At 32.9% G+C, this 24,590-nt stretch overlaps 2 protein-coding genes across 3 annotated transcripts; both read right to left on the minus strand.

Moving 5' to 3' along the window:
• Nucleotides 1-211: 211 nt before the first annotated feature.
• On the minus strand, nt 212-4,841 carry LOC126718334 (protein SIEVE ELEMENT OCCLUSION B-like). The gene is made up of 7 exons (XM_050420465.1): nt 4,570-4,841; nt 4,107-4,214; nt 3,438-3,886; nt 2,692-2,801; nt 2,395-2,537; nt 1,553-2,044; nt 212-1,055 (listed from the first exon to the last, which is right to left on the minus strand). The coding sequence occupies exons 1-7, from the start codon at nt 4,765-4,767 to the stop codon at nt 432-434; spliced, it is 2,124 nt and encodes a 707-aa protein (XP_050276422.1). The 5' UTR covers nt 4,768-4,841; the 3' UTR covers nt 212-431.
• Nucleotides 4,842-13,646: 8,805 nt separating this feature from the next.
• Nucleotides 13,647-17,891, minus strand: LOC126718335 (protein SIEVE ELEMENT OCCLUSION C). 2 transcript variants are annotated; one of them, XM_050420467.1, is made up of 7 exons: nt 17,464-17,891; nt 17,017-17,124; nt 16,479-16,915; nt 16,160-16,272; nt 15,925-16,055; nt 14,447-14,935; nt 13,647-14,324 (listed from the first exon to the last, which is right to left on the minus strand). In XM_050420467.1, the coding sequence occupies exons 1-7, from the start codon at nt 17,638-17,640 to the stop codon at nt 13,722-13,724; spliced, it is 2,058 nt and encodes a 685-aa protein (XP_050276424.1). In that variant the 5' UTR covers nt 17,641-17,891; the 3' UTR covers nt 13,647-13,721. The 2 variants fall into 2 exon arrangements, with proteins under 2 accessions (XP_050276424.1, XP_050276423.1); XM_050420466.1 differs by having other exon boundaries at nt 16,473-16,915.
• Nucleotides 17,892-24,590: the final 6,699 nt, after the last annotated feature.

Consider the following 24,590-nt stretch of genomic DNA (forward strand, 5'->3'; position numbering starts at 1 on the left):
CACAAGAGAATGATTTGAAATAGGCCCAAAAGATCCCTACCCCTTTGGATAAAGGAGTTAGAAAGAGCCGAATGTGCTTACAACCTTCACTAGGCATCCTAACAAAGAGATAAAGAGAGAAGAGGAAACTGCAAAAAGAATGAGATTGAAAAAAAAAAAAAAAAAAAACCAGAAAATAGGAAGAAAGAAAGAAAGAAAAGAAGCTAATAAATTAAAGTACTAAAAACGATCAGCACTCATCTTATTAATAAGATATAATTATACAACATTATTAATCACACATAGAAATCGAAACGTCCAAATTTTTCAAAACTCCGAGTAATATAATAGCAAGCTCTAGGAGTTATAAAAATTAAATATACCAACGTGTTCTTCTTCATTCAGAGAAAAACTAATAGTACAAGCTCACAACCCTTACTTCATAGACTTAATTAATCGGTGCAACAACGGTACATGATGAACTTCTCCATGGGACGGCTACATTCAGCACAAACCACCTTCTCGGGGATGCTCCCGGTGGCGCCAGGCAGTATCAGACGGTTGCAGTGATGTGGGGTGTGGAGCTTTTTGAGGTACTCAATCAGTGCTGGCACAAAGCCTAGATCCGGGACAGTTTCTTTCCATTGTTCATATTCGGTCAAGGCCGTCAAAATGGTGTCCCCTTTGGCCTTTGCCATCTCCGATGCCCCTGATCCTCTACATATCACAGCCCAACCTTGCTCACTCCCATCAAAACTCAGCATGGTCATAATCTCTTGCATTATGGAGTCATTTTCCACACTCTTCCCGTGTTGTATCTTGCTGTGCCACATGCTTTCAAGCCTGACCCAGAAGAACCAGATTAGAGTCAGGTCTGTTAGGTGGTGGCTAAGATTTTCCGCAGCAATGATGTTGTTGTTTTTGCGAACTTTTTCTCTGGGGTTGCCCTTCCCTACGTAAAGCATTTCTATTGGAACGTTGGCAGCTTTTGCAACAGTACGTGCAGTGTTTGTAAACTTTCGCACCCACTCGATATCTTCCCCTCCAAACAAGCAAATGATTTTCCCTTCTGATACCTTAAATACCATCAAGTTCACACCATTAAATTACTCCATTAAAGGAATATGCATGGAATCGTCTGACTTAAAAGATTTACTAGTAAAACAATAAAACTACCACAAATTTTACAAATTGAAATAACAATAAACGCAACTAGTGTTATTTCACCAATATAATAAATAATAGTTAATTTTTTTTTTTAAATTGTTATTTTTTAATTCGCAAAGCTCCTATGATAAATTTTCTTAACTTTTTAAACATTTAAAATGATAAATTGTAATAGTAAAACATCACTTCTACATGAAATTATTACTTATTTGACTTTTATTATACAATAATCACAACTTATCTTTTTAACTATCTTAAAAAAAATATTATGGAAAAAGTTTAAAAGAAAAGTTTATGAGGGTCACCCATATATACCTGTTACAAAATTGAACTAAAATACAAGGATAAAAAATTGAATTTTTGGAAAAGTTTTGGTATATAGGCATGAGATAAATGATGAACATACCCAATTAAAGATTAGTGGTTCAATGGTATCAGCCAATAGCTCAATTCTCCAGCTCTCTTCCCGCCAGAGTGCTTCCTCCCTTAAACTAGTGAAAGGGTATGCTATGCTTCCCCAAATCCACATCATATGAACTGCGTTTTGGTTCACAACTTTGCCTTGCGGGTCAAGCACCACAAGTATAGGTTTCTTAGTGAAGTGCCACACCTCCTTGATATACTTGATGACTGCTGGGTCAAGCTGTGATGGGTGGAACACCGAGTACCACGGCATCATCCCTTGTAAGGTATCAAACTGCTTTTCCTTGTCTGCGTTCCAAGGGGTAGACTTGTCCACCACTGGAATCCACACAACCTCGTACTGACTCTCAGGCCTCGATTGTTGGTGTCGCGACTCTGTGTACATTTGATGTAGGATTGAATGCTCTTCATGGGGGATTTCCAGGTCTGTAATAAACAGCAATACAATCTTCCTTCTCAACACCTCAATGCTAGCCTGTTTTAATTTAGCAGTGCAAATATTCAGAGGTTCAGAAACATTCATTGAAATCGTTGATCTAGCCGTGTTTCAAGTAACTGTCTTCGTAAATACTGCTAATAAGAGTAGTAACTGAGAAACAAGACATGATTACGACACAAATGTGTTGGAATTTGATTGAAATTTAGGTCCTCACGAATATCCTTGAAGAAGTTCAACATAATATCTATTAATTGCATGATATGATCACAGTCGACCAAGGTTATTCTAGATGCAAAAAGATTAGGGATTGACAGCCACTACAAAATGTTACTAAAAAATAGTGCAGAGCAAGAAGGAAAACTTAGATATAGTTATAGATAGCAAACCCTTTTCTTGTTAGAACCATCAAAGAGTGGCAGCTGATCTTCCTTTGCATAAATCAAAGCCTTAAGTATCTTTATGTTGTCGAGATGAGGTGTTTCAAAGAGACGCACTAGTGTCAGATATGCTTCAATATGCCTCTTCTCCTCTACATCAAACCATTTTACTATATCTTGTCAGGGGCGTAAACTACTAGGACGAACTTTATATTTTGTTTTATGGGTCCGCTTTGCTTTAAAAAATAAATGAGGTGAATATATAATCAAACGTGAATTACCGTGATCAAGGCCAGTAAGACTCACCAATGTGTTGATGGCAAAGAGTGATCTGCTTCAGAAGGTGGCTGTGTATGTTGTTGACCTTATGGGCCAAGCTCGACAGTTCCCAAGCCTCAGTAGTTGCTGCTATGTACCTGAGACCAGTGCAGCCCAGGTGAAAGAGAAATTACAAATCCAAAAAGTTTAGACACAACGAGTTCCATTATTTTAAATAAATAAATAAATAAATAAATATATATATATATATATATATATATATTTATATATATAGGTAACAGGTTATGATTTGTATACAAAAGTGATATCTGTTTCATGTGACAGTAATGTTGAACTCAGCACAATCTGCCCCTTCTGAAATTATGAAAAAAAACTATGAAATTTGTTTAATATGTAGCATTATTATTATAGTGCTGTTTGTTATTTACTCCTGCCTGCAGTTCTGCTTTGTTAGTGCCGTGGCAACATACCAACATGTAAATCACAATGGCATTGACATGTTGCTAATACTCGAGATGACTATTTCTAAGACTTACCTAATCCCACGTCCAAATTTATAATATGTTAATGTGTGAAACTGTGAGCGGTAAATATTGTCCATCTACTCTTGTTTACACGAACTTACTACTTTTGATCAATTATCAGTATCATAGTTGCAAATTTTAACAAGTTGTGAAAATGGATGTGTTCGGCAGTATTAATTGTTGAGAATAAAATGGCAAGCAAAAGTAAAAGAAAAAGATATTCTGGGGGGTTGTACAAAGGAAACATACTCGTGACCCATGCCTATGAGGCCCATAATTTGCGAAGCGCATGCCACAATGCTCCGAATGGTCCAATAAACTGCTGTTGGAATATGAGCAGTGGCAGCAACCATTTCAGGTGCGTCTGGAGTAATGTACTGAGAAGGAAGCTCCTTGAACTCAACGATGCACTTGGTGACATCCAACATGGCCTTGATGAGGTTGTTAAGTGCCTCAAACTTTGGTTTCAAGGATTCAGCACGCTCCAATATTTCAGGCATTTGCTTGAGGAATGCAACCGATTTGGCAAGAGGGTTGGTAGGGTAAAGCTGCACCACCAGCCAAAATTCACCATAGTTCACAGCAAAAGCAGCCAAGGCTAGCACCAACTTTGCATCCCATGAATAGCTTGTGAGTACATTGAATATAGCTACAGTTGTTACATGAGCATCTCCACCACCGGAGCACTTGCAGGATATCTGTCATACATAGTGTGCATGGCATAAACAAAATCTATTGCGAAAGAAAATGATTAAATTGCATTAATTCTATACACACAAAAATTTGCATTTTTAATTTCCATCTGAATCTTGTGCTGTCCTTATGTAAGATTAAAAGCAATTTTATGAATGTTAAGATATATGAGACCAACCACATGCAGTAACCACATTTATAAATAAATAAGCCATAATTTAAAACCTCGCAGGAAATTTTGCTAATCGTGTATGACAAAAGGTCCAGCATGTCAGAGATGTCGCTAGAATGGAGGGCTTTGTCTTCCATTGATTCAAATTGCACTTCTGTTCCCTACGCAATTGGTCAACAATTAATGATTAGCAACTGCATAACGAATACAATGCTACATATGTAATAAATATCACAACTTATTTTTTTTCTTTTTACAATTTGTTAAAGTAATTGATTGTGATTAGAATAATGACCAGTGCATGCATCTTAGTGCACACAAAATACACACGCACCAATGTGATGTGCACATATTCCCTCAACAATTTCACTCATGTCTATTTTTTACCCTTTATTTTGCTATGTGGCATTTGTATGCATGAATATATGTAATTGGGTGTGTGAAATAGACAAGGCTAGCGTCACTCCTAATGTAAAACAAATGCATAATTCTTTAGTATAAAGTTAAAGTACATACTTGAATAAAGCCGGGGATGCCAAATCCAGCGCGCTTAAAAATGTCCTCAATGATATGAAGGAAAGGTTTCACTTCAACCTCTCGGCCATCTGGAGCATGAGTGGCCTGAATCTGCTTCATCATCGCATTGTCATCGGAGCTCGAGAAGAAATGGCGATCACCTCTTGATTGTGGCACCTTTTGCGTCACAAGAGCCATCTTGGTTTAATTGCAAAGGTGAGGATTTAGGTGAGGGATTAGAGTTGTGTTGTTGGGTTGCATTTGGTTTAAATCTATGCCTTATATATAGATCATGACAAATGGAATAAAGGTCAATTTGCTACCTTGCTTGCAATGGAGGTTATACTAGAAAGTAACATCAATAGGTTTAGAATTTTGGATAAGACTTTGAGCTTTACTCTCTGTTGTGTATGTTAACTATCCCCTTTCATCTTTATAGTATAAAAGCTTAATTGCAAGATTCGAACTGCTGGAGATGCTGGTTAATTTTAGCCAAATGTGATACACGTATGTTCTTACTTAGGTTAATTCTTTAATTAATTTTGGAGGTTGGATTTTACTGATTAACGTAAGAGGGACTAAAATCGTACGATTCCATTTTCTTGTTAAAATTTAACCTCTTTTTGACGTTGTACTAGCTAGAATTTTCCTTTGGATACTGTGGTAGGATTCCAACTTGGGATTTCCAAAGGAGCAATATGTGGAGTGTTGGGACTTCTTTATCGTGCACATGCCTACTCAATTTGAATTGGCCATTTGAGGATCCAAAGCAATTTGTTCATCAAAATAACATTAATTAATTAATTAATGTAAGGGGATCAATGCCATTGAACCCAAAAAAAACTCTGGCAATTAAGGTATATTCAAACTCTGTGTGTCTAAGTATACCATAATTTAATTGGAAATTATTAACTATATTCAATCTTGTGTTAGCATCACTCGTTTAGATGTAATTTCTACTTTTACTTTAATAGCTATTGATGAGATGCTAGGTGCTTTGAGAATCATTTAAGTAATCATTTTGCATTCTCGTTTCTTCTAAAACATATCATTATCTTTGAACAAGTTGATAAAAATCAAAATGAACCTAGATAGATTGATTTTTGGTCGAGGGCTTATAACTTGCAAACTAGCATTCTTGAATAATAAGTCACATTGTAGCGAAACAAGAATTCTGTTGATGCAATTCATAATTCAATAATTACTATAATGATGAGAGAATTGGATTCTGAATGTCTCTATTGAAAATATAAGAAATTGTCAGTTGAGTAACTTGAGTTACATGGCTCTTGGTTGTTAATGCAATTCATACCCCCACCAATACTTGTAGGCTAATCTTCATTTGAAAAATCCATTAGTTTTGTAACGTAAGCAAACCTTGCGTCATTAAAGTAAAAAGCCAGGGAGTGCTTACAGATAAGGTAATTTTCCACATCACTTTAGTTGTGTAATGTTGAGAGCTTCCTTACTTGCTGTACATTTTGTGATTTACGTGACTGAGAACTTAAAGAAAGCTGTTCAACACAACAGTAGCAAAAAGAACTTGCTGAGGTGGTCTTTGATAGAAAGGGAAAAGGAAAGGAAAATGATATTCAACACCATTTTTAGGATAATTTTAATTTAACAGCCAATTCTTAAAAGGCAGGAGCTATCTCTGATAAAGGTGGGTGATCAACCGAAAGAATATATTACATTGGTCTTTATTATGCATTTTTTAACATAATAGATGCAAAAGAAAACAAATAGTAAAGAATACTAACTTAAAAATAAAAATAAAAGGTAGTCATCTAGCTTTTAAAATTGAAAATTCCAGAGTTGTGATTGGCAAACAGGGACCAATTCTGGCAATCATAAGTTAATTCCAAAAATATAATCATAAGTACCCACAACATGCTCACTGCATAACATGTGAAACAGAAGGAAAGAGGGTTGGAAGTCCCAAAGATACGCAAGTGGATATAGCTAATGGTACAAGACTGATAATTTTATGCCCATAAAGGATAAAGATACCATTATCTGTACTCCAAGCACCCGAGGATGCAGTTGATTTTAAAATGATTTAGAATAGTCTTGGTCTGTGATTAATGGTCATAGGATGATATAGCTGATTGCATGTTTAGCTTAGTGATAGATTCCACAAAGAAAGATTGATAGACAATGAGGATTTGACTTCATGGGAGGGAAAATTTATAACCAACTTATTTATGTCTCCATACACAGGTACAATATAAATATTATATATTATAATAAAAAAAATCAATATGGACAATAGATTATTCTTATGAACATTTAGAGCATCCACAACAGATGTTGTATTTGTGTTAAATGCTATAATATTTGGCATTTGGCACACCAAATACAAAAAACGGAGCTTTATCAGATGTGTTAAATGTGTTAAATTTTTTTAACATGCTACAGTACCCTTTCAATTTTGACACGGTATAGGCAGAAATGGTATAACAATTTAATATTTTTTTATTCTCTTTTCTCTCTCCTCTCTCTCACTTTATTCATTTCTCTTCTCTCTCATGCTTCCTTAGACATCAAGCCTCTCCATTCTTTTCTTTTTTCACTCTTTTTTCTTCTCAATCTCGTTGTTTTTCTCTCTTCCTCTCAGACATCACCCTCAGTTTTTTCTTCTCACTCTTTTCTTCTTTCACTCCGATCTTTGTCGTTGTGGGTTTTTATTTATTTATTTATTTTTTGCAATGATTTGATACCCGGTTTGGTAGTGGGTGGGTTGAGATTGTGATTGGCAGATCACTGGTGGTGGGTTGCAATGGTCAGATTCAGTGGTGGGTGGGTCGGCTGGTGATGGGCAAATCGGTGGTGGTGGGTTCTGTTGTGCGAAATTGGTGGTGGGAGGACCAGCTTGTGAATGGGTTCCGAATGATGGGTCGGCGGTGGGTGGGTTGGCAGTGACAGTGGGTGGGTGTGTGGGATGCAGTGGGTGGCGGCGATTGTGTTTTGATTTTGGTGGTTTTATTTATTTATTTTTTTTTTCTGGTGGTTGTGGTCGCAACAATTTTTCTAGTTGTAGTTTTTATTTATTTATTTATAAGGTGGTGTTGGTGGATGTGGGTTTGTGCCGGTGGTGGCTGTCGGCGTTGTTGCAGTCGAGGTGGTTGTGCTGTTGTTGTTGATGATGATGATGATGGGGAAGTAGTTTAATATATTATTTTAAGTAAATATTATTTTAATGTATAGAATTGAATGATAAAACATCTGATAAATGGGATGTTGTAAAATGATGTGGTAAAATAATAAAATAGGCTTTTGGTGTGTTAAAATGGTATTTTTTTATAGAACATCTGCTACAGATGCTCTTAGGCTTTGTTTGATTGGAGAGGTAGAAAAATGAGAGGATAGAAAAGTAGGAGAATAAAAGAGATTTAGTTTTCTCTTATATGTATTTAGTTGGAAAAATGGAAAAGTAATTTGTTTGGTTAAAAATTAAAATGAGAGGATGACAAATGAAATTGATGTAGATTTATAATTATGTCTCTATTAAATAAAACAAAAGGTAACATTTTTTTTGTTAAAAAAATTGTGTACAGACTCTTCAATTTTTTTTTAATAAATTCTTAAGAAAGAGCATAAGCCAAAACATCCAAAATAGATGAGAAAAAAATTGAGAAGTCCTTAAAAGACAAAAGCCAAATAAGAAAACCAAAAAAAAGAAAGACACCAAAAAAGAAAACAACAAACCATGTGCACTTTACACATTAGTTCTTTCATCCACACAGGTGGGAAGCCTTTTTCTCTCCAGTATTCTCCTTGATTTGAGGAGAACACATTTTGGTGGGCCTAGAAAGAAAACACCCTCACTCTACCAATTTTCCTTCCTCTCTTCTCTCCAACCAAACACCCACAAAAATTATTTTCTCTCCCTCCTTTTCCATCCCCCTAAAATCTCCCCAATCAAATGGACCCTTAGTGGTGTTTTAATGTTAGAAAACCCATAAAAGTATTATTCATAGGTTTTTATTTTAATAAATCGTTATTTTGAAGTTTTCATAGTCAATTTTCACTTGTAATTCCCATGTACTTTTACTATTAGCTAAATGAACCTCAAACACTTTTCAATGTTAAATCCATAAAATGATTGAATTATATCAAATTAGAAAAATCATTTTTGCACCTAAAACTTTAGAGTTTAACTTGGAAAAAAAAAAACTCAGATTATGAAAATATTTCCAAATTTTACTACTTACTTATTATTGTAAAAATAATAAGTTATTGTATAAATAGTTTGAGGTCTTGAGATTTTTGAAATGTAACAGTTTTTTCTTCATCAATTAATTTTTTTTTTTTTCGTTTTTTCCTATTTCGAGAAATTTCAAAATGTAACAGTTTTTTCTTCTCCAATTAAATCTTTTTTTTTTCTTTTTCATTTTTTCCTATCCTTTGGGAATTTTAATTTTAGTCTACTGAATTCAAATTTATAACCAACTTATTTATGTCTCCATACACATGTACAATATACACATTATATATTATAATTAAAAAATCAATGTACACAGTAAAATATATTTATAAACACTTAGGCTCTATTTGATTGAAGGAGTGGAAAAATGAGGAATAGATAGAAAAGTTGGACAATAAAAGAGATTTAGTTTTCTCTCATATCTATTTGGTTTAGAGGATGGAAAAGTAATTTTTTTGGTTAAGAATAAAAATGAAAGAATGAAAAATAAAGTTAAATTTACAATAATATCCATATTAAATAAAACAAAAGGTAACACCTTTTTTTCTATTAAAACAATTGTGTATGGACACTTCAAAATTTTTTTTTTCTTTTTAACTTTTAAGAAAGAGCACAAGTCAAAGCATCCAAAATAGATGAGGAAAAAAAAAAAATTTGAGAAGTACGGAAAAAGACAAAAACCAAAGAAGAAAACCAAAAAAGAAATAAAGAAATAAAGAGGCCAAAGAAGAAAATGACAAATCATGTGCATTTTACACATTGGTTCTTTCATCCACACAAGCAAGAAGTCTTTTCTCTTTATTTTTCTCCTCGATTTCAGGAGAAAGAATTTTGGTGGACCTAGATAAGAAAAAAGTATCCAAAATAGATGAGAAAAAAAATGAGAATTACAGAAAAAGACAAAAACCAAAGAAAAACCAAAAGAAAAGAAAAAAGAAATAAGGAGGTCAAAGAAGAAAATGACAAACCATGTGCAATTTACACATTGGTTCTTTCATCCACACAAGTAGGAAGCCTTTTTCTCTCTATTTTTCCCCTCGATTTCAGGAGAAAGAATTTTGGTGGACCTAGAGAGAAAACACTTTCACTCCACCAATTTTCATTCCTCTCTCCTCTCCAACCAAACACCCACAAAAATTATTTTCTCTCCCTCCTTTTCCATCCCCTTGAAATCTCCCCAACCAAACCGACACTTAGTGATGTTTTATTTTTATTATTATTTTTTTAAAATTTTTTGGTAGAAAGCCCATAAAAGTATAACATATTCATAGGTTTTTATTTTATTTTTTTATTTTTAATAATTAGTTATTTTGAAGTTTTCATAGTAAATTTTCACTTGTAATTCCCATGTACTTTTAGTATTAGCTAAATGAACCTTGATCAAACACTTTTCATTGTTAAATCCATAAAATGATTAAATTATATCAAATTAGAAAAATATTTTTTGCACCTAAGCCTTTAGAGTTTAACTTGGAAAAAAAAAAAAAAACTCAAATTATGAAAATATTTCCAAATTTTATTACTTACTTATTTTTGTAAAAATAATAAGTTTTTGTATAAATAATTTGAGGTCTTGAGACTCTCGAAATGTAATAGTTTTTTCTTCTTCAAATAAATTTCTTTTTCTTTTTCATTTTTTTTCCTATTCTTTGAGAATTTCAAAATTTAACAGCTTTTTCTTCTTCAATTAAATCTTTTTTTTTCCCTATCCTTTGGGAATTTCAATTTTAGTCTATTGAATTCAAATTTATAACCAACTTATTTATGTCTTCTTACACATGTACAATATACATATTATAAAAAAAAAAAATCAATATGGACAATAAAATATACTTATAAACACTTAGGCTCTATTTGATTGGAGAAATGGAAAAAAAAAAAAAAAAATGAGAGAATAGAAAATGAGGAATAGATAGAAAAGTAGGAAAATAAAAAAGATTTAGCTTTCTCTCATATGTATTTGGTTGGGATGATGGAAAAGTGGAGAGATGGAAAATTAATTTGTTTGGATAAGAATAAAAATGAGAAGATGACAAATGAAGTTGATAAAAATTTACAAGTATGTCCCTATTAAATAAAACAAAAGGTAACGCTTTTTTTTTTTTTTTAAATAAAAAAATTGTGTATGGACACTTCAATTTTTATTTTTTATTTAATTTTTAATAAAGAGAACAAGCGAAAGCATCCAAACTAGATGACCAAAAAAAAAAAAAAAAGAGAAGTTCAAAAAAAGACAAAAACCAAAGAAGAAAACCAAAAAAGAAAAAAAGAAAGAGGCCAAAGAAGAAAATGACAAACCATGTGCACTTTGCACATTGGTTCTTTCATCCACACAGGTGGGAAGCCTTTTTCTCTCTAGTATTCTCCTCGATTTGGAGAGAAAATATTTTAGTGGGTCTAGAGAGAAAACACCCTCATTCCACCAATTTTCCTTCCTTTCTTCTCTCCAACCAAACACCCACAAAAATTATTTTCTCTCCCTCCTTTTCCATCCCCCTAAAATTTCTCTAACTAAATAGACCCTTAGTGATGTTTTAATGTTTTTTTAACATCTGAAAACCCATAAAAGTATTATTCATAGGTTTTTTTTTTTAATAATTAGTTATTTTGAAGTTTTCATAGTCAATTTTCACTTGTAATTCCCATATACTTTTAGTATTAGCTAAATGAACCTCTAATTCTTTTCATTGTTAAATCCATAAAATGATTAAATTATATCAAATTAGAAAAATCATTTTTGCACCTAAGCCTTTAGAGTTTAACTTGGAAAGAAAAAACTCGAATGAAAATATTTCCAAAATTTATTACTTACTTATTTTTGTAAAAATAAAAAGTTATTGTATAAATAGTTTGAGGTCTTGAGACTTTTGAAATGTAATAGTTTTTTCTTCTTCAATTAAATCTTTTTTTTTTCTTTTTTGTGTTTTCCTATCCTTTGGGAAATTTCGATCTTAGTCTATTGAATTCAAATTAGGGGTATTTCCTTATCAGCATGTAATATATCCTAAGTAGATGGAGATCAAAATTAAAAGAGGATATTAAAGTAAATGATGTAGAAAGTAAATAAGTGTGCAGTTGTAGCAAATTCTGATAAGGAGAGATTTTGGATATGTTTGGATATCGTTTATTTTGCTGAAAATTGAAAACACTGTAACAAAATAATTTTTAAATGTATGAATAGTGCCATGAAACCAATTTTTAATGAAAGTTTTGTCGAAAAAAGAGGTTTGTGGATTCCATAAACAGTGCACAGGACCCACAAAAGCATAAAAGCCACAGAAACGTGCTTCTAAAAAAAAAATAAAAAATAAAAAATAAAAACAGAAAAAAAAGAAAATGCAAACATAGATGCTGGCATTTTCATCAGTATCCAAACGAATACTTAATGTAATTAGAAAGAAACTTGGAGACTATTTTGCAAAATAATTTTCTAGCCTCCATCACATAACAACTCATGCTTCACTTGCCACACCGCCACGTTTCCTTGCCTTCCACCCCCTACTTTCCCATGCAATAATATGCCTTTTTATTTTTTTTGGCTGTGAGCGAGCGTTATAGTTTTTATTTTTATTTTTTAAACTAGACATGATTTTGTTTTCAAATATGATTTTTACTTTTTAATAAATTTGGGTGATTGCTTTTTTTTTTGGTCACTTTTTTTGTTTTAATTGAGCATCATTTTTTAAATAAGAGTATATAAGTAAATTTATATAAACTCATTTTTTCTATCTCTTCACTTTTTTCACTTTCAACTAAACAAAAAAAAGAGAAATTAAAATCTTTTCTATCCTCCCACCATTTTTTATCATTCCACTTATCCACTCCTCCGATCAAAGTTTCCCTCAGATACAACGAAGCAAAGAATTCTATAAGTAGAAAACTTGGAAAATTCTGTGCACTTCTAAAAAATGGTGTGTCATGGTCCTATTATTTATATATAAGGGGTTATGGTCCTATAACAGCAACTTAGGAGAGTCACTACGGTTCATTTTCAAAGTAAGAACCAAACTATAGCCCCCAGAAACATGAAAATCACACAAAGTTTGAGCATAACTGCAATTTTGTATCAGGACACGATTGTGGATGCACTCTTGTACATAAACTGATAAACACATTTGTGCATGCACTCGGGAGTCAGGACACGGATGCCAATTTGCACCCTTGCACAGAAACACAGGTGCGGCACCTTTGTTTTTCAAATTTATTATTATAAATTTTTTAATTTTTATTTTTCACTTCCTTTGCTATTCAAAGCATCTTTACTCTTCTATATTACTGTACAAGTTACACTATATAACTAATATACCTATATAAACAACAAGAACCACATACTCTTCCAAGGAAAAGCTCACAAGGAATAATTCAAGTCACTTTTGAAAAAATAAGAATAAAAATAGGCTCTATATTGCAATAGTTTAAACTTCTGGAAAACTCAAAATTAAAATACATTAAATGAGGCTATCTTGGAACTCTTCTCTTCAAACTTGATCCATCGTGGAATTCCATGACATTTTTTGTTTCTTTGGTCTTCCGGAGTACTTAGAAACTCCATGTTATTTGTTCATTTTGGCATTTCTCAAGGATTCTAGTCAAAAGCATTTTTCCAAGACCAATAACATTGCATTATACTACGTGGCAGCCATCACTATTCTTATATGTCATTCACATTTCTTGTTGCCATTTATTTTCAGTAGTTCATAAATGTAGATGTAATTTACTAGTTTTTCGACCCTTATATCAAGTTGTTTTCTTGATTTCTTGTATCACGTTATTTAAGTAATGCAAGTAAGATTATTCAATTTCGTAGACATTGGTTTTATTATTGTTATTGTCATATTGTGTTCTTTATTCTCTTCTTAAAAGGTACTAATTGAGGCAATAATAAACCCATTCAATTCACTGCAGTTAGACAAATCTTTGGTTAAAACACCTATACCATTACATTTCATTCATATACAAAAAACTTCTTCATGGGACGCTTACATTTCTCACAAATTACAGTTCCTTCAGTGAATCCCTCAGCATAAGGAATGACAGTGGAGTGACTGCAAGGCCCAGGTAACGAAGAAGGCTCAAGGGCATTCCTAATGGCACCCGAGAATCCCAGTTTTGCCACATTGTTTCCCCACTGTGAAAAAAGGTTCAAGCGTTGCATGAACTCTTTTCCTTGAAGCTGCACAATATCTGTGGAAGACCCTTTTCCTATTACTGCCCAACCACTATCACTAAAGTCCAGCAATGCTGAAACCTCATCTAGAATACGATCATTATCGGCTGTCTTTCTAAGCCAGAGTTTTGACCTTCTCATACTCTCCAACCGAAGCCAAAAGAATTGAGTTGCTGTGAAAGAAAGAGAACCAGTAAGCTTTTCTTCCGCAATGCTGGCCAAAATGTTCCTCACATGATCATCTGGTCTGTTCTTGTTGCCTACATACACCATCTCAAGCTGCACGCCTGTGCTTTTAATCTCCTTCATTTTAGAGATGAACTCTCGAATCCAATCTTGGTTCTCACTTCCATAAATGCAAAGGTCTGTGTCTTCTTCTACCTGAAATCATTCTCAATCCTATGAGCTCAAGTACAAGGAATCTAACAATTTGGTATCTGAAATGACAAAAAAAGTCTCAACAAGTGATGATCCAATGTTGCTTCATTGAGTTAGAGTTATACCCAACTAGCAAGTAGGGGGTCAATATTATCAATCAAAAGTTGCATTGTCCAGTTCTGCTCCTCCCAGAGCTGCTCTTCTCTTGAAGCTGAAAAGGGGTAAGCCCAGGCACCCCAGCTAATTACCATGTCAATTGCATTTGAGTTGGTAACCATCCCTCTTGAATCCAGCACTACCATGAGTGGTTCACCCTTGTAGTTCCATGCTTGTTTCATAGAGTTCACCACTGCTGAGCTATGTAACCATGGTTGGCGAATAGAGTACCATGGCAAATAGTTTGAGAAAAAGTTAAAACATCTCACCTCATCTTCAGTCCATGTATCAGAATACGAAATGGGAAACCATACAATCTCATACTTTCCCTTGTAGTTCTTATTGAGAGGGTGATCATATGTTTGCTGAACTAGGAAAAGTAATTCCTCTATTGGGAGGAGCTCTGGCTTTGAGATCAAGAGCACAACTACCTTGTTTTCCAGTTCAGATACACCAAGCTGTCAATGAACACAAAGAAAGTGTGAATTTAGAGGAAAAAGAGTTTGTACTCAATAAGAGGGTCAAGACAGATTTCAAGTTGGTTCCTAACAGATGTTCGAAACAATGAACTAACAGTCTGTACAGCTTTAGATTTGTAATATTAAATCTAAATCATGAAATCCATCCATTTCAAATGGAAAGTATCATTTTCACCCAAAGAGCACCCTAGAAGTGTCTTACAGATATCATCATAGGAGTTTCTTGTTAGCTGCATTTCCAAATTGACCAATCAGCTCCTTGGACATTATGTTTTGTGTCAATTTAGTCTTTGTACCTTACCATGGGTATTCTTTTGTATACTAATTTCCCCCAAGTGGCATTATTTATTGCAGCTTCCTTTTTTTCTTTTTTTTCTTTTTTTCTCTCTCTCTCTCTTCTTATTCTTTCTTTCATATTTGTGGTTCCTTTGTGAGGATGCCCTAGTTAAGCAATTTAGTTAACGTCGAACTTGATCTTGTAAAAAGCCACTATCCCTTCTTCTTTTTTTCCTTTAAAAAAAAAAAAAGTTAAATGGATATAATAATTGAAGGTATAGTATCATTTCAGAAGTATGTGTGATGTGGCAAAAGCATGTGCCTATAACGTGATTATTGGTTAAGGTTTCACAGAAAAATACAGTAGAATAATCTATTTGTATAGAAACAATGTTTAAGGGGTTAATTTTTCAAATTAGAAATGCATGACTAAATTAACACTTACATAAAAATCCAAAGTTGAGATTTGTAAAGGTCCCTCAAAGTAAACTAATGGTGACATGGTTTTTTAAGTTTTAGAATAAACAGAATCTTTGTTCAACATCTTGTAGTAGTTGGAACTAAGAAGACATGCTTTAATAACCATTACTTTAATTGAACTCATTATGTGAGAATCTGTTGGAATTTTATAGAGATTAGAGAGCATGAAAATCCTTTTTCAAATATGAAACAACAGCTGGAGGGAATAAAACCTTTGCTTGTGAGGAGCAATCTTTAAGTGGCAGGGCATCCTTTGAAGCAAATAGCATATGGAGCACCTCTTGATTATTGATTGGGGGGGACTCCTTAAAGAGTTCTAATAGCTTCTGACACAACTTTGTCTCTGCGAGTTATGTAATAGAACAATCATTAATATTATGCAGATTCTAATACTTTAGACAACCAGTTAAGTGTTCCAAATTATTCTGAAGAAGCTATAAATAATACCTATTTGTTCATGACACAAATCCACCTGCTGTCTGAGGTGACTCCATATGCTGCTTGATCTACAAACCAAACTTAATAGCTCCCATGTTGCGATTATTGTTGAATCCAAATTCCTGTAAAGGGGGTTCAAACATTATTATAACATTCTAAAACAAAAGTATAAATAATATACATGTTATTACATTTAAATATTGATAAAATACAATAAATCATATTTTAATTCTTTTTTAAATGCTCAATCTTTCAACAGAAATAATGAAGCAGAAGAAGAATAATCAGCATATATGTTGCCAATTGAAGAGAAAGAACATGCACTTGCTCAGGTTTCATGGTGATCAAATCTGTGATTAGAGAAGAGCATGCCAAGGCACTTCTAGTGACCCAGTAAGCGGACACATAAATGTAAGACCTTGTAACATCCACTTCCTTATCCAGCTCTACATGAGAAAGTGGCAAGCCTTCAAACTTAATGATACACTTGGTCACATCCACCATATTCTTAACCAAAAAGTTCAATGCCTTAAATCGACGCTTCAATGTGCTCAAGTCATTAGGCAACTGCTTAAGCATTGCAACTGATACTGCCAAAGGATTACGAGGACAGAGCTCCCTTAGGAGCCAAAATTCTCCATAGTTTGTTGCAAATGCTGCAAGCACTATAACCATCTTTGCATCCCATTTATAATTTCCTAGCAAATCAAACAAAAACATCGTCCTCATGTGTAGATCATCTTCACCAGGACACTTGCAGCGCATCTGGCATTACAATAAATTAAAACATATGTTAGATTGTATGTATGTATGCATGTCTGCGTGCGAGAGAGAGAGAGAGAGAGAGAGAGAGAGATGTGAATTACCTGTAGTGAAATCTTATAAATGACATGCCCAAGCGGTTCTTTGGAACTATTTGCTTCAATGTTACTTTCATCACTTATTGCCATAGCATCAAATTGTAGATCAGAAACCTGCAACAAGTGATTGGAAATGAATAAACAAGTTCTTGCAATGAAAAATACAAGTGCTTAATAAATTAAACCATTAGCAGGATATATCAGTAGAGAGCAATGCAGGCCTTACGAATAACTCTGACAATATAAAAAAGCGCAAAATATAATGGTCTACCAATGTGATTGATCAATATGCTGGGAAACCAGAATTTACTAAGAGTTGCTTTGGTATAATACTTCAACAATATATACCATAATATTTTGGAAAGCTCACATACTCTGCAGCATCTCTAAAAGAAAATTGAAATATAATTTTACTAAAGTGATCATCTAAAGTGATCAAGAAGTTTAACAGACCAGAGGGGTAAGTGGTACTTCTGAATAAAGGATGATGTACTGTATTGCACGCAGCAATAGCTCAGAATCAAGACAGCGGCCATCAGGGTCATGAGTAAGGAGTAGCTTCTTTATCTGGATATCTTCGTCTGAATATGATGATGACCTCCAGAAGGGGTCACTCCCAAGAAAGTTCATTGCTGAAGTAACGATGGTACTGTGTTCTTGTGGATTGAGATATTATATGAGCTTACAAACATACTTCTAAGATATTCATGGGGTCGCATATGGAAAAAGGTGACGGATGAAAATAAAAGTAGTTCTTTGCTTGAGCAAATAACCATTTAATATATTCCAGTGGCAATGGCATCACTGCATATGTTTTGCGTGTGTGTTGATAGAGTGACTGATCACTGAAAGGAGTGAAGGACAGCCATGTTTCAGTTTTTCATTACATGGAGACCACCATAAAAAGAGGTTCTTACTTTAAATAGAGGTTCTTACTTTAAACTTTAAAAATATCTGAGCAGGGAATCCAAATCCTTTCCTTTTGCACTTTTTCTTGGTGTAGCGGAGAAGAAAATAGAGCCCATAGCACTAGTTAAAAGGGGAAAGTAGAGCAGGTGCATGATATTTCAATTGTGTTTGAAAAGCAATATCTTCTTAAAACAAAAAGAGTTATTCTCCAACATTCTTAGCTTTAATTCTTCGGGAAACTATAATGAAAAGGTAAAACTATAAGAACTAAAGGGAAGGCATTAAAAAGAATAGGAATAAATCTCCAACATTCTTAGCTTTAATTCTGAGGGAAACTATAAAGAAAGGGAGAAACTACAGGAACTAAAGGGAAGACACCTAAAAGAATAGAAATAAATATTTAGACAAGTGAAAATGTGCTTGATAATTGGTATTGGCAATTCTTCAAAAATGCTTGAAAAAACAATACAATTATGGTGGTGGCAGCTGACCTTACAATGAAAGTTAGAAATGAAGCAAGAGATCATGAAGACATTCATGTGGAGTATAGCTTTTATAGTTTCTATAGCTGCATGTGAGTATGTGACCAGGAAAAGCACACCACATCGTAGAACAAACTGTAACTGTTTTTTATGCCCCCAACAATTAAGGCATTAATCTTTGGAAAGCATATGGAAAACCTGATTTAAAAGGTAATAGGGGCAAGTAAATTTGATTAATATATATTATAAAGAATATAACATGTTTCTTTCACGGTGAGCTTTAATTAATTTTTAAAGCCAATGGCTTTAGCCTTTAAGGCACTGTAGAGCGTGTGTCATGCTAGAGTTAGAGGCAACTTTTATCAAAGAATAATGATAGGGATACTTTAAATTTTATTAACTAAGGTTCACAAACTGAAGTATGTTTTTTTAAAGATACAACAAAAGTTTTATTGTATTGTTGATATGGCATAAATCAAATTCATTACTGGTTCAGCTTATTTATTTAGTAAAATTAGTAATAGCTTTAATTTTTTCTTTGAGTAATTTTAGGTATATTATACATATTACTACATAAATCTAAAAATTGATTTGTCAATTTTTAAAGACATAAAAAAAAATTTTAATGTTAGAATGTTGTAAATTATATTAAATTAACCTTACAAACTAATGTGTTATTAATTAAAAAAATAATAATTTGACATATGTCTATTATATTGTTGAATTGGCATCTTAAGGGTGAACACAAATTGCTCTAGCTAGACCAATGCTCTGAGCCAAAGCCAAGCCATTCGAACAGCCATGTGAGGTTGCTGAGGATGAATGGGATGGTGGTCGGCGGAGGATTTGTCTTTTTGTAGTAGCCTTATTATTTTAAAATAAAATTAATTAAGAAATTTACTTATTATATTATTAATATGACATTAATCATTTTTATTGTCAAGCCTTTTTGTAAGCCTCTTTTAATAAAATTGGTAATAACTTAAATATTTTTCTTTTCAAATAAGTTTATAATAAAGAGATTTGTTACATTCAAATTTTACTATTCTTTGTGGGGTACATTTTATGTTGTCTTTTATAAAAGATGAGAAGTGTAAAGCTGACCATGGTTTTCTTTTTCATAACCAATTCTTTGAAGCTGGACATGAAATTTTTTATTTATTTTTTGAGAAGGAAGCTGGACATGAAGTTCATCCAATGGCAAAGCCAAGGGTGCGAGAGGGGGCAATTGAGAAAGTCTCTCTACAAAATGAAAAGCTCATACGTCCATATAACACATATTACTTTTTTGTCATTTTAAAATTAAAACAAAGTTCAATGGTCCCACTTAAAACTCAAAGTTTTATGCGTTTGACAAGTTTTCATGCCTTCTTAACGTTTTAACCTTTCTCACTGCTATTCAACAATAAATAATGTTACCTACACCACTTTTTTCACATTTGTTAAAGGAGAAAGGTTACCTACACAATATTTATCACAACAAATTTTATTATTGTTGAGTTTTTAAGTTGTTTCAGTCTATTATTAACATTATTTTTTTTTTCACCATTTAGAACTTGCCAATTTAGAAATTGTTAAAAATTTTGTAAAAAATTGTAATTTTAGACTTATTGTTGTTAAAGTGATCTATTATTAGTAGAGAAAAACAATAATGCTAGTATCACACAAAAATATACATATTTTGTCACAATTGTCCTATGTGACACATTTTGCCACAATTGTTTTTACTTTCAATTTTGTCCTTTCTGAACTGAAATTATCCTGACTCCACCATTAATTTCATCCAAGAGAATTTCCAAAAGCAGAGAGGCAACTAAACAAAAATATCTTTCCCGAGAGCTCTGAAAATTTCCATGAGTTGCTAGAAGTTTAGATTTGTTTCTTTCAGTGTAAAATACATATTTTATAAAAAATGTTTTTCTCATTTTCAGAGTGACTCAAGTTTAGTCAAAACGAAATCATTGTTGTTGACTATGAAAAATCCCTCTTTGGGGTTTGTTAGGTTTTTAAAAGTATTGACTAATTTCATAACAAAATTTGTGCTCAAATATTTAGAATTGGTTGTATTTGATTTATTTTAAAAGTCTATCAGGAGTTTCATTGAAGATCTCAAAGAAATTGAATACTAGAGTTTCCGCTCAAGCAAAATAGGATTTGCACAAGCGAAACTGCAGCCCAAAACTTGCCTGTCACTCGCTTGAGGCTATAGCCCAAGTGGGATTTCGGAAATCAGAACTCTAATTCTATTTGGAAAAGGATTCATGGTAACTATTTAACCTACTCTATACACCTATACAAACCACTGAATGCATAAATTTTCGAGCGAGAAAAAAGCTGTCACACAAAGAGTAAACACACAGAATACCTTATGCATTTTCTTCTTTTAGCCAAACTGAAAATTCCTTAAATTCTACCCACTCATTTTGTGATTATAAACAAAGTGATTGTTCGATTGTTTTGAAACCACCGAGAATTTTTTCCATTGAGTTCGCTACAACAAATCTTCAAGGTGATCCTTGGAGTCTAAAGGTTTTGCATCATGTGAAAGTGACGTTTGTGGAAGAAATCACTATAGAAGGATTCCAGAAATTTTGGGATTACTGTGGTAGGAAGGTTTCCAGGGTCTTTTTGTGCCATGACACAGTCGTGTTTTGATAGATTAGCAGCCAAACCCAGATTCTTTGGGGTAGCCAAGTCTAGTAATCACGCTAATGGATTGTCTGTTGGCTACTATCGTTGCGTTTTCTTCTAAGTAAAAGATAATATAATGAATGATGGAAATAACAAATTAATGAGAAAAATAATCTTCTAATGTATGGATTATTTAAGCATAATTTAAGCTATGAAGCATAAATAAATGGGAGAAAGTATGTTAAGCATTGAAGCATATACAAATGCATGTGAAGTATTATGTTTAGGCTAATATAAGCAAGCAAGGCCAATCAAGTATATTTAACGGTGTTAAAGAATATATTTCTCTATACCCAAGTTAACATATACAAAGACCTTAAAACTCATATACTATATGAGTTCTTGTTTTTGTTTTTGTTTTTTTGTTTTTTTTTGTTTTTTTTTTTTTGAGAGAGAGAGTTTCAATCTATGACGTCTACTCCTAATGATACTCTTTATCATCAAACCAAGACACCAATTGGTTTTTGGTGTACGCGGATATTGAACTCCAAATCTCTTATTCAACCATAAAAAACTTTATTAGTTAAGCTAACTAGAATCCACAATTTGAGTACTTGTTAAGTGTTTTAAGAACTCATATAGTAACTAAACACACTTAAACTCTCTCAGTTCTCATGCATCCTAGAACACTTAGTTACATTCAACCGGACATGACTATATGCACTTTATATGAGACTAAAGAATTTTTTTTTTTTTTTTTTTTTGAGAGAGTTTCAACCTATAACGTCCGTTCCTAATGATAATTTTTTATCATCAGACCAAAACATCAATCAGTTTTTGCTGTAGGCAGGGAGTAAATCCCAGATCTTTTATTCAACCATCAGAAACTTTACCAGTTGAGCTAACTATAACCCACAGACTTTAAAGATTTTAGTGCCATGACATGTAAGAAGGATTCTAAAGATTTTCTTTGTGACAAATATATATACACACATATAATATAACAAACAACCTCAATTTATGCTATGTAATGACAAAATAGTATTAATAGGGTCATTACATTTATTTCATGTATTAAAGATTTATAAATATTGCACTATTATTTATATAAAATGGATTTCTATTTTTATTTTTCTAAGAATTATATGAGAAAAAATCGATTTGAAATATGATATTCTTACTCAAATTTAGTTGCATTGGAAATAATTGCAACAAAGTCTAGCAAAAGATAAAAGATTTTTTTTTTTTTTTAATATATGAAAAAGAAAAAAAAATTAATAAAATGCAATGAAGAATATAAAAAATAAAAATAACTCTACATTTAAGCTAGAAGAAAATAATTAATTATTTTTTAGGGAAAAATGTCCAAATACCCCTTGAACTTTAAGCTAGTGGCCATTACAGCCCTTGAACTTTTATTTCGGACAATTTACTCCTTAAACTTCACACATCTGCCAATTCACTACATCTATTAGTTTGCTTTTAAAATACTAACAGAATATGCACCTGAAATTCACGTGATGTTAGAAATGTTTTTGAGTGTAAGAGAGAGAAACTGTAAGAACTATCGCATCATCCCTCTCAGGTGCTGGAAATTTTTGGCCCGCCGTTTGAGTTCTTGTTTCGCCTTTCAACAACATATATGGATCCACACCTTACAAACCAAAAAAAAAAAAAAGTCTCAAATCTCTAAAACCAATTAGCTTTAATTTTAAGAAGGCTATAACGGATCTAGACATAAGGGATTGCACTTCCCAGACTTTGATCTCCAAACCCAAACAAACTAAGGTACCTTTTTTCTAGTTATTGATTAAGGGAATTTATATTTAATTGTTTCTTCTTCTTCTTTTTTTGCCAAAAAAAATCTGGGTTTTGATGAATTTTGTTGTTTGTGTTGTTGGGATTTGGAATTGATTGGTGGGTTTTGGTTAGTTTTCTTTGTTGGGTCAGTAAAGATTGTTAATTTAGATGGGGACTTGTTGGATTTTGATCTATTTGTTAAATACAACTCGCAAGGAATTTGTCCACACAATGTTTGAAGGGTAAAACATCAGTGAACTTCGACATTCCAGCCTTGTAAATCAAGCACATTATAAAAAATAGAGTTCCAACATTGAGGCATCTTGGGAAATCTTTGGAATGCAAATATCAATGTCATGGTGGCTATCAAACAGCGACCCATATATGTTGTTGAAAGGCATGGTAGGACCACGAAAGGCAAGAAAAAAATTTCCAGCACCGGAGAGGGATGGTGCGTTGGTTCTTACTTTATCTCTCTCTGACACTCAAAACGTGTCTCTCTCTTCTTCCATTAGGGTTTAGACTATTGGTTTTGGTATTTTAACATCATGTGCATTTCAGGTGCATATTCTGTTAGTATTTTAACAACAAACTATCAGATGTAGTGAATTGGATGTGTGAAATTTAAGGAGTAAATTGACCAAAATAAATGTTCAGATGATGTAATGGCCACTAGCTTAAAGTTCAAGGCATATTTGGGCATTTTTCCTAATTTATATAACAAAACCTATAGTACCCAAAACATTAACATTTGTAATAAATTTATTTCCTTCTTTTTTTACATTCCATTAATTCTAGGGTTAATTAATTGGGTCAAAAATTTTGAGAGGTTAATTAAAGAAGGTAATCAAGTCATTAAAATAAGATATTTCCTAAATTAAAAGTCATAACATTTGAAATTCGAATTTAATTTGGAATTAAAACTAAAAGCATTTTTAAAAGGAAAGTCTTAACTATTAAAATCCTTTCAAGTTTGAAAAGATAATTAAGTCTAGTTGTGATTGATTTAAGATTCAAATATTTTCCATGATAAATGAATTAAGTAAGATTTAATTAAGGAAATAAAGATTGATTATTTTTTAAGACTATAATTAAAAAAATTAAAAAAATATATATATATATATATTGAGAAAGAAGACATTGAATTCTTTTATTTCAAAACAATGGCCAAATCAGCCTGAACAAAAGGGGAAATTGATGGTGGAACATCCTCCATCCATATTACACTGTCTGGAAAGTTAACTGCTAATTTAGCCAAATAATGTGCAAATTTGTTACCCTCCCTCTTAACATGAGAGTAGGATAATTCAGAAAAAAAGATTCTCAAAGATAATTGCATCCAAAATAAGTAAACCTTAAGATGCCAGACTTGGCTCCTTCAACTTCAAACCTAACATCACAATGCTTGAATCCCCCTCAACTACCACTCTATCCAACCCACCTCCTCTGGTTGTCCTTGGCACCACCCACTTCTGATCAAAAGTAATAGTACCGAGAGTTTGATCTAGCCTTGCTTTATCTGCCCATGTTTCGACTATGAACACAACAGAGGAATCTTTTGCCCATATTATTTCAACAAGCTCTCTTTCTATACGTGGGTTCCCAAGCCCATGACAGTTGCATACTTAGAGATTCATGGCTCTTGGCAAGGTTGGGAAGCAACCGCCGCCAATATCTGTATTTGAGAAATGTTCCCTTTTGAAACCAGTTGTCTTTTGTTTGGTAAAACTAAGGAATCGTGACAATCGTCATTCACTC

Source organism: Quercus robur, chromosome 3, assembly GCF_932294415.1.
Source record: "Quercus robur chromosome 3, dhQueRobu3.1, whole genome shotgun sequence".
Taxonomy (NCBI): domain Eukaryota; kingdom Viridiplantae; phylum Streptophyta; class Magnoliopsida; order Fagales; family Fagaceae; genus Quercus; species Quercus robur.

Coding starts and splice junctions, on each gene's coding strand:
- LOC126718334 (XM_050420465.1), bottom strand. CDS start 4,767: ATGGCTCTTGTGACGCAAAAGGTGCCACAATCAAGAGGTGATCGCCAT. Junction 2,802..3,437: donor CTCATAGGCATGGGTCACGA/GTATGTTTCCTT, acceptor CACTGGTCTCAG/GTACATAGCAGCAACTACTG. Junction 2,538..2,691: donor TCTTTGCCATCAACACATTG/GTGAGTCTTACT, acceptor GGTTTGATGTAG/AGGAGAAGAGGCATATTGAA.
- LOC126718335 (XM_050420466.1), bottom strand. CDS start 17,640: ATGAACTTTCTTGGGAGTGACCCCTTCTGGAGGTCATCATCATATTCA. Junction 17,125..17,463: donor AAGTACCACTTACCCCTCTG/GTCTGTTAAACT, acceptor CACTTGTTGCAG/GTTTCTGATCTACAATTTGA. Junction 14,325..14,446: donor ACCCCCTACTTGCTAGTTGG/GTATAACTCTAA, acceptor GAATGATTTCAG/GTAGAAGAAGACACAGACCT.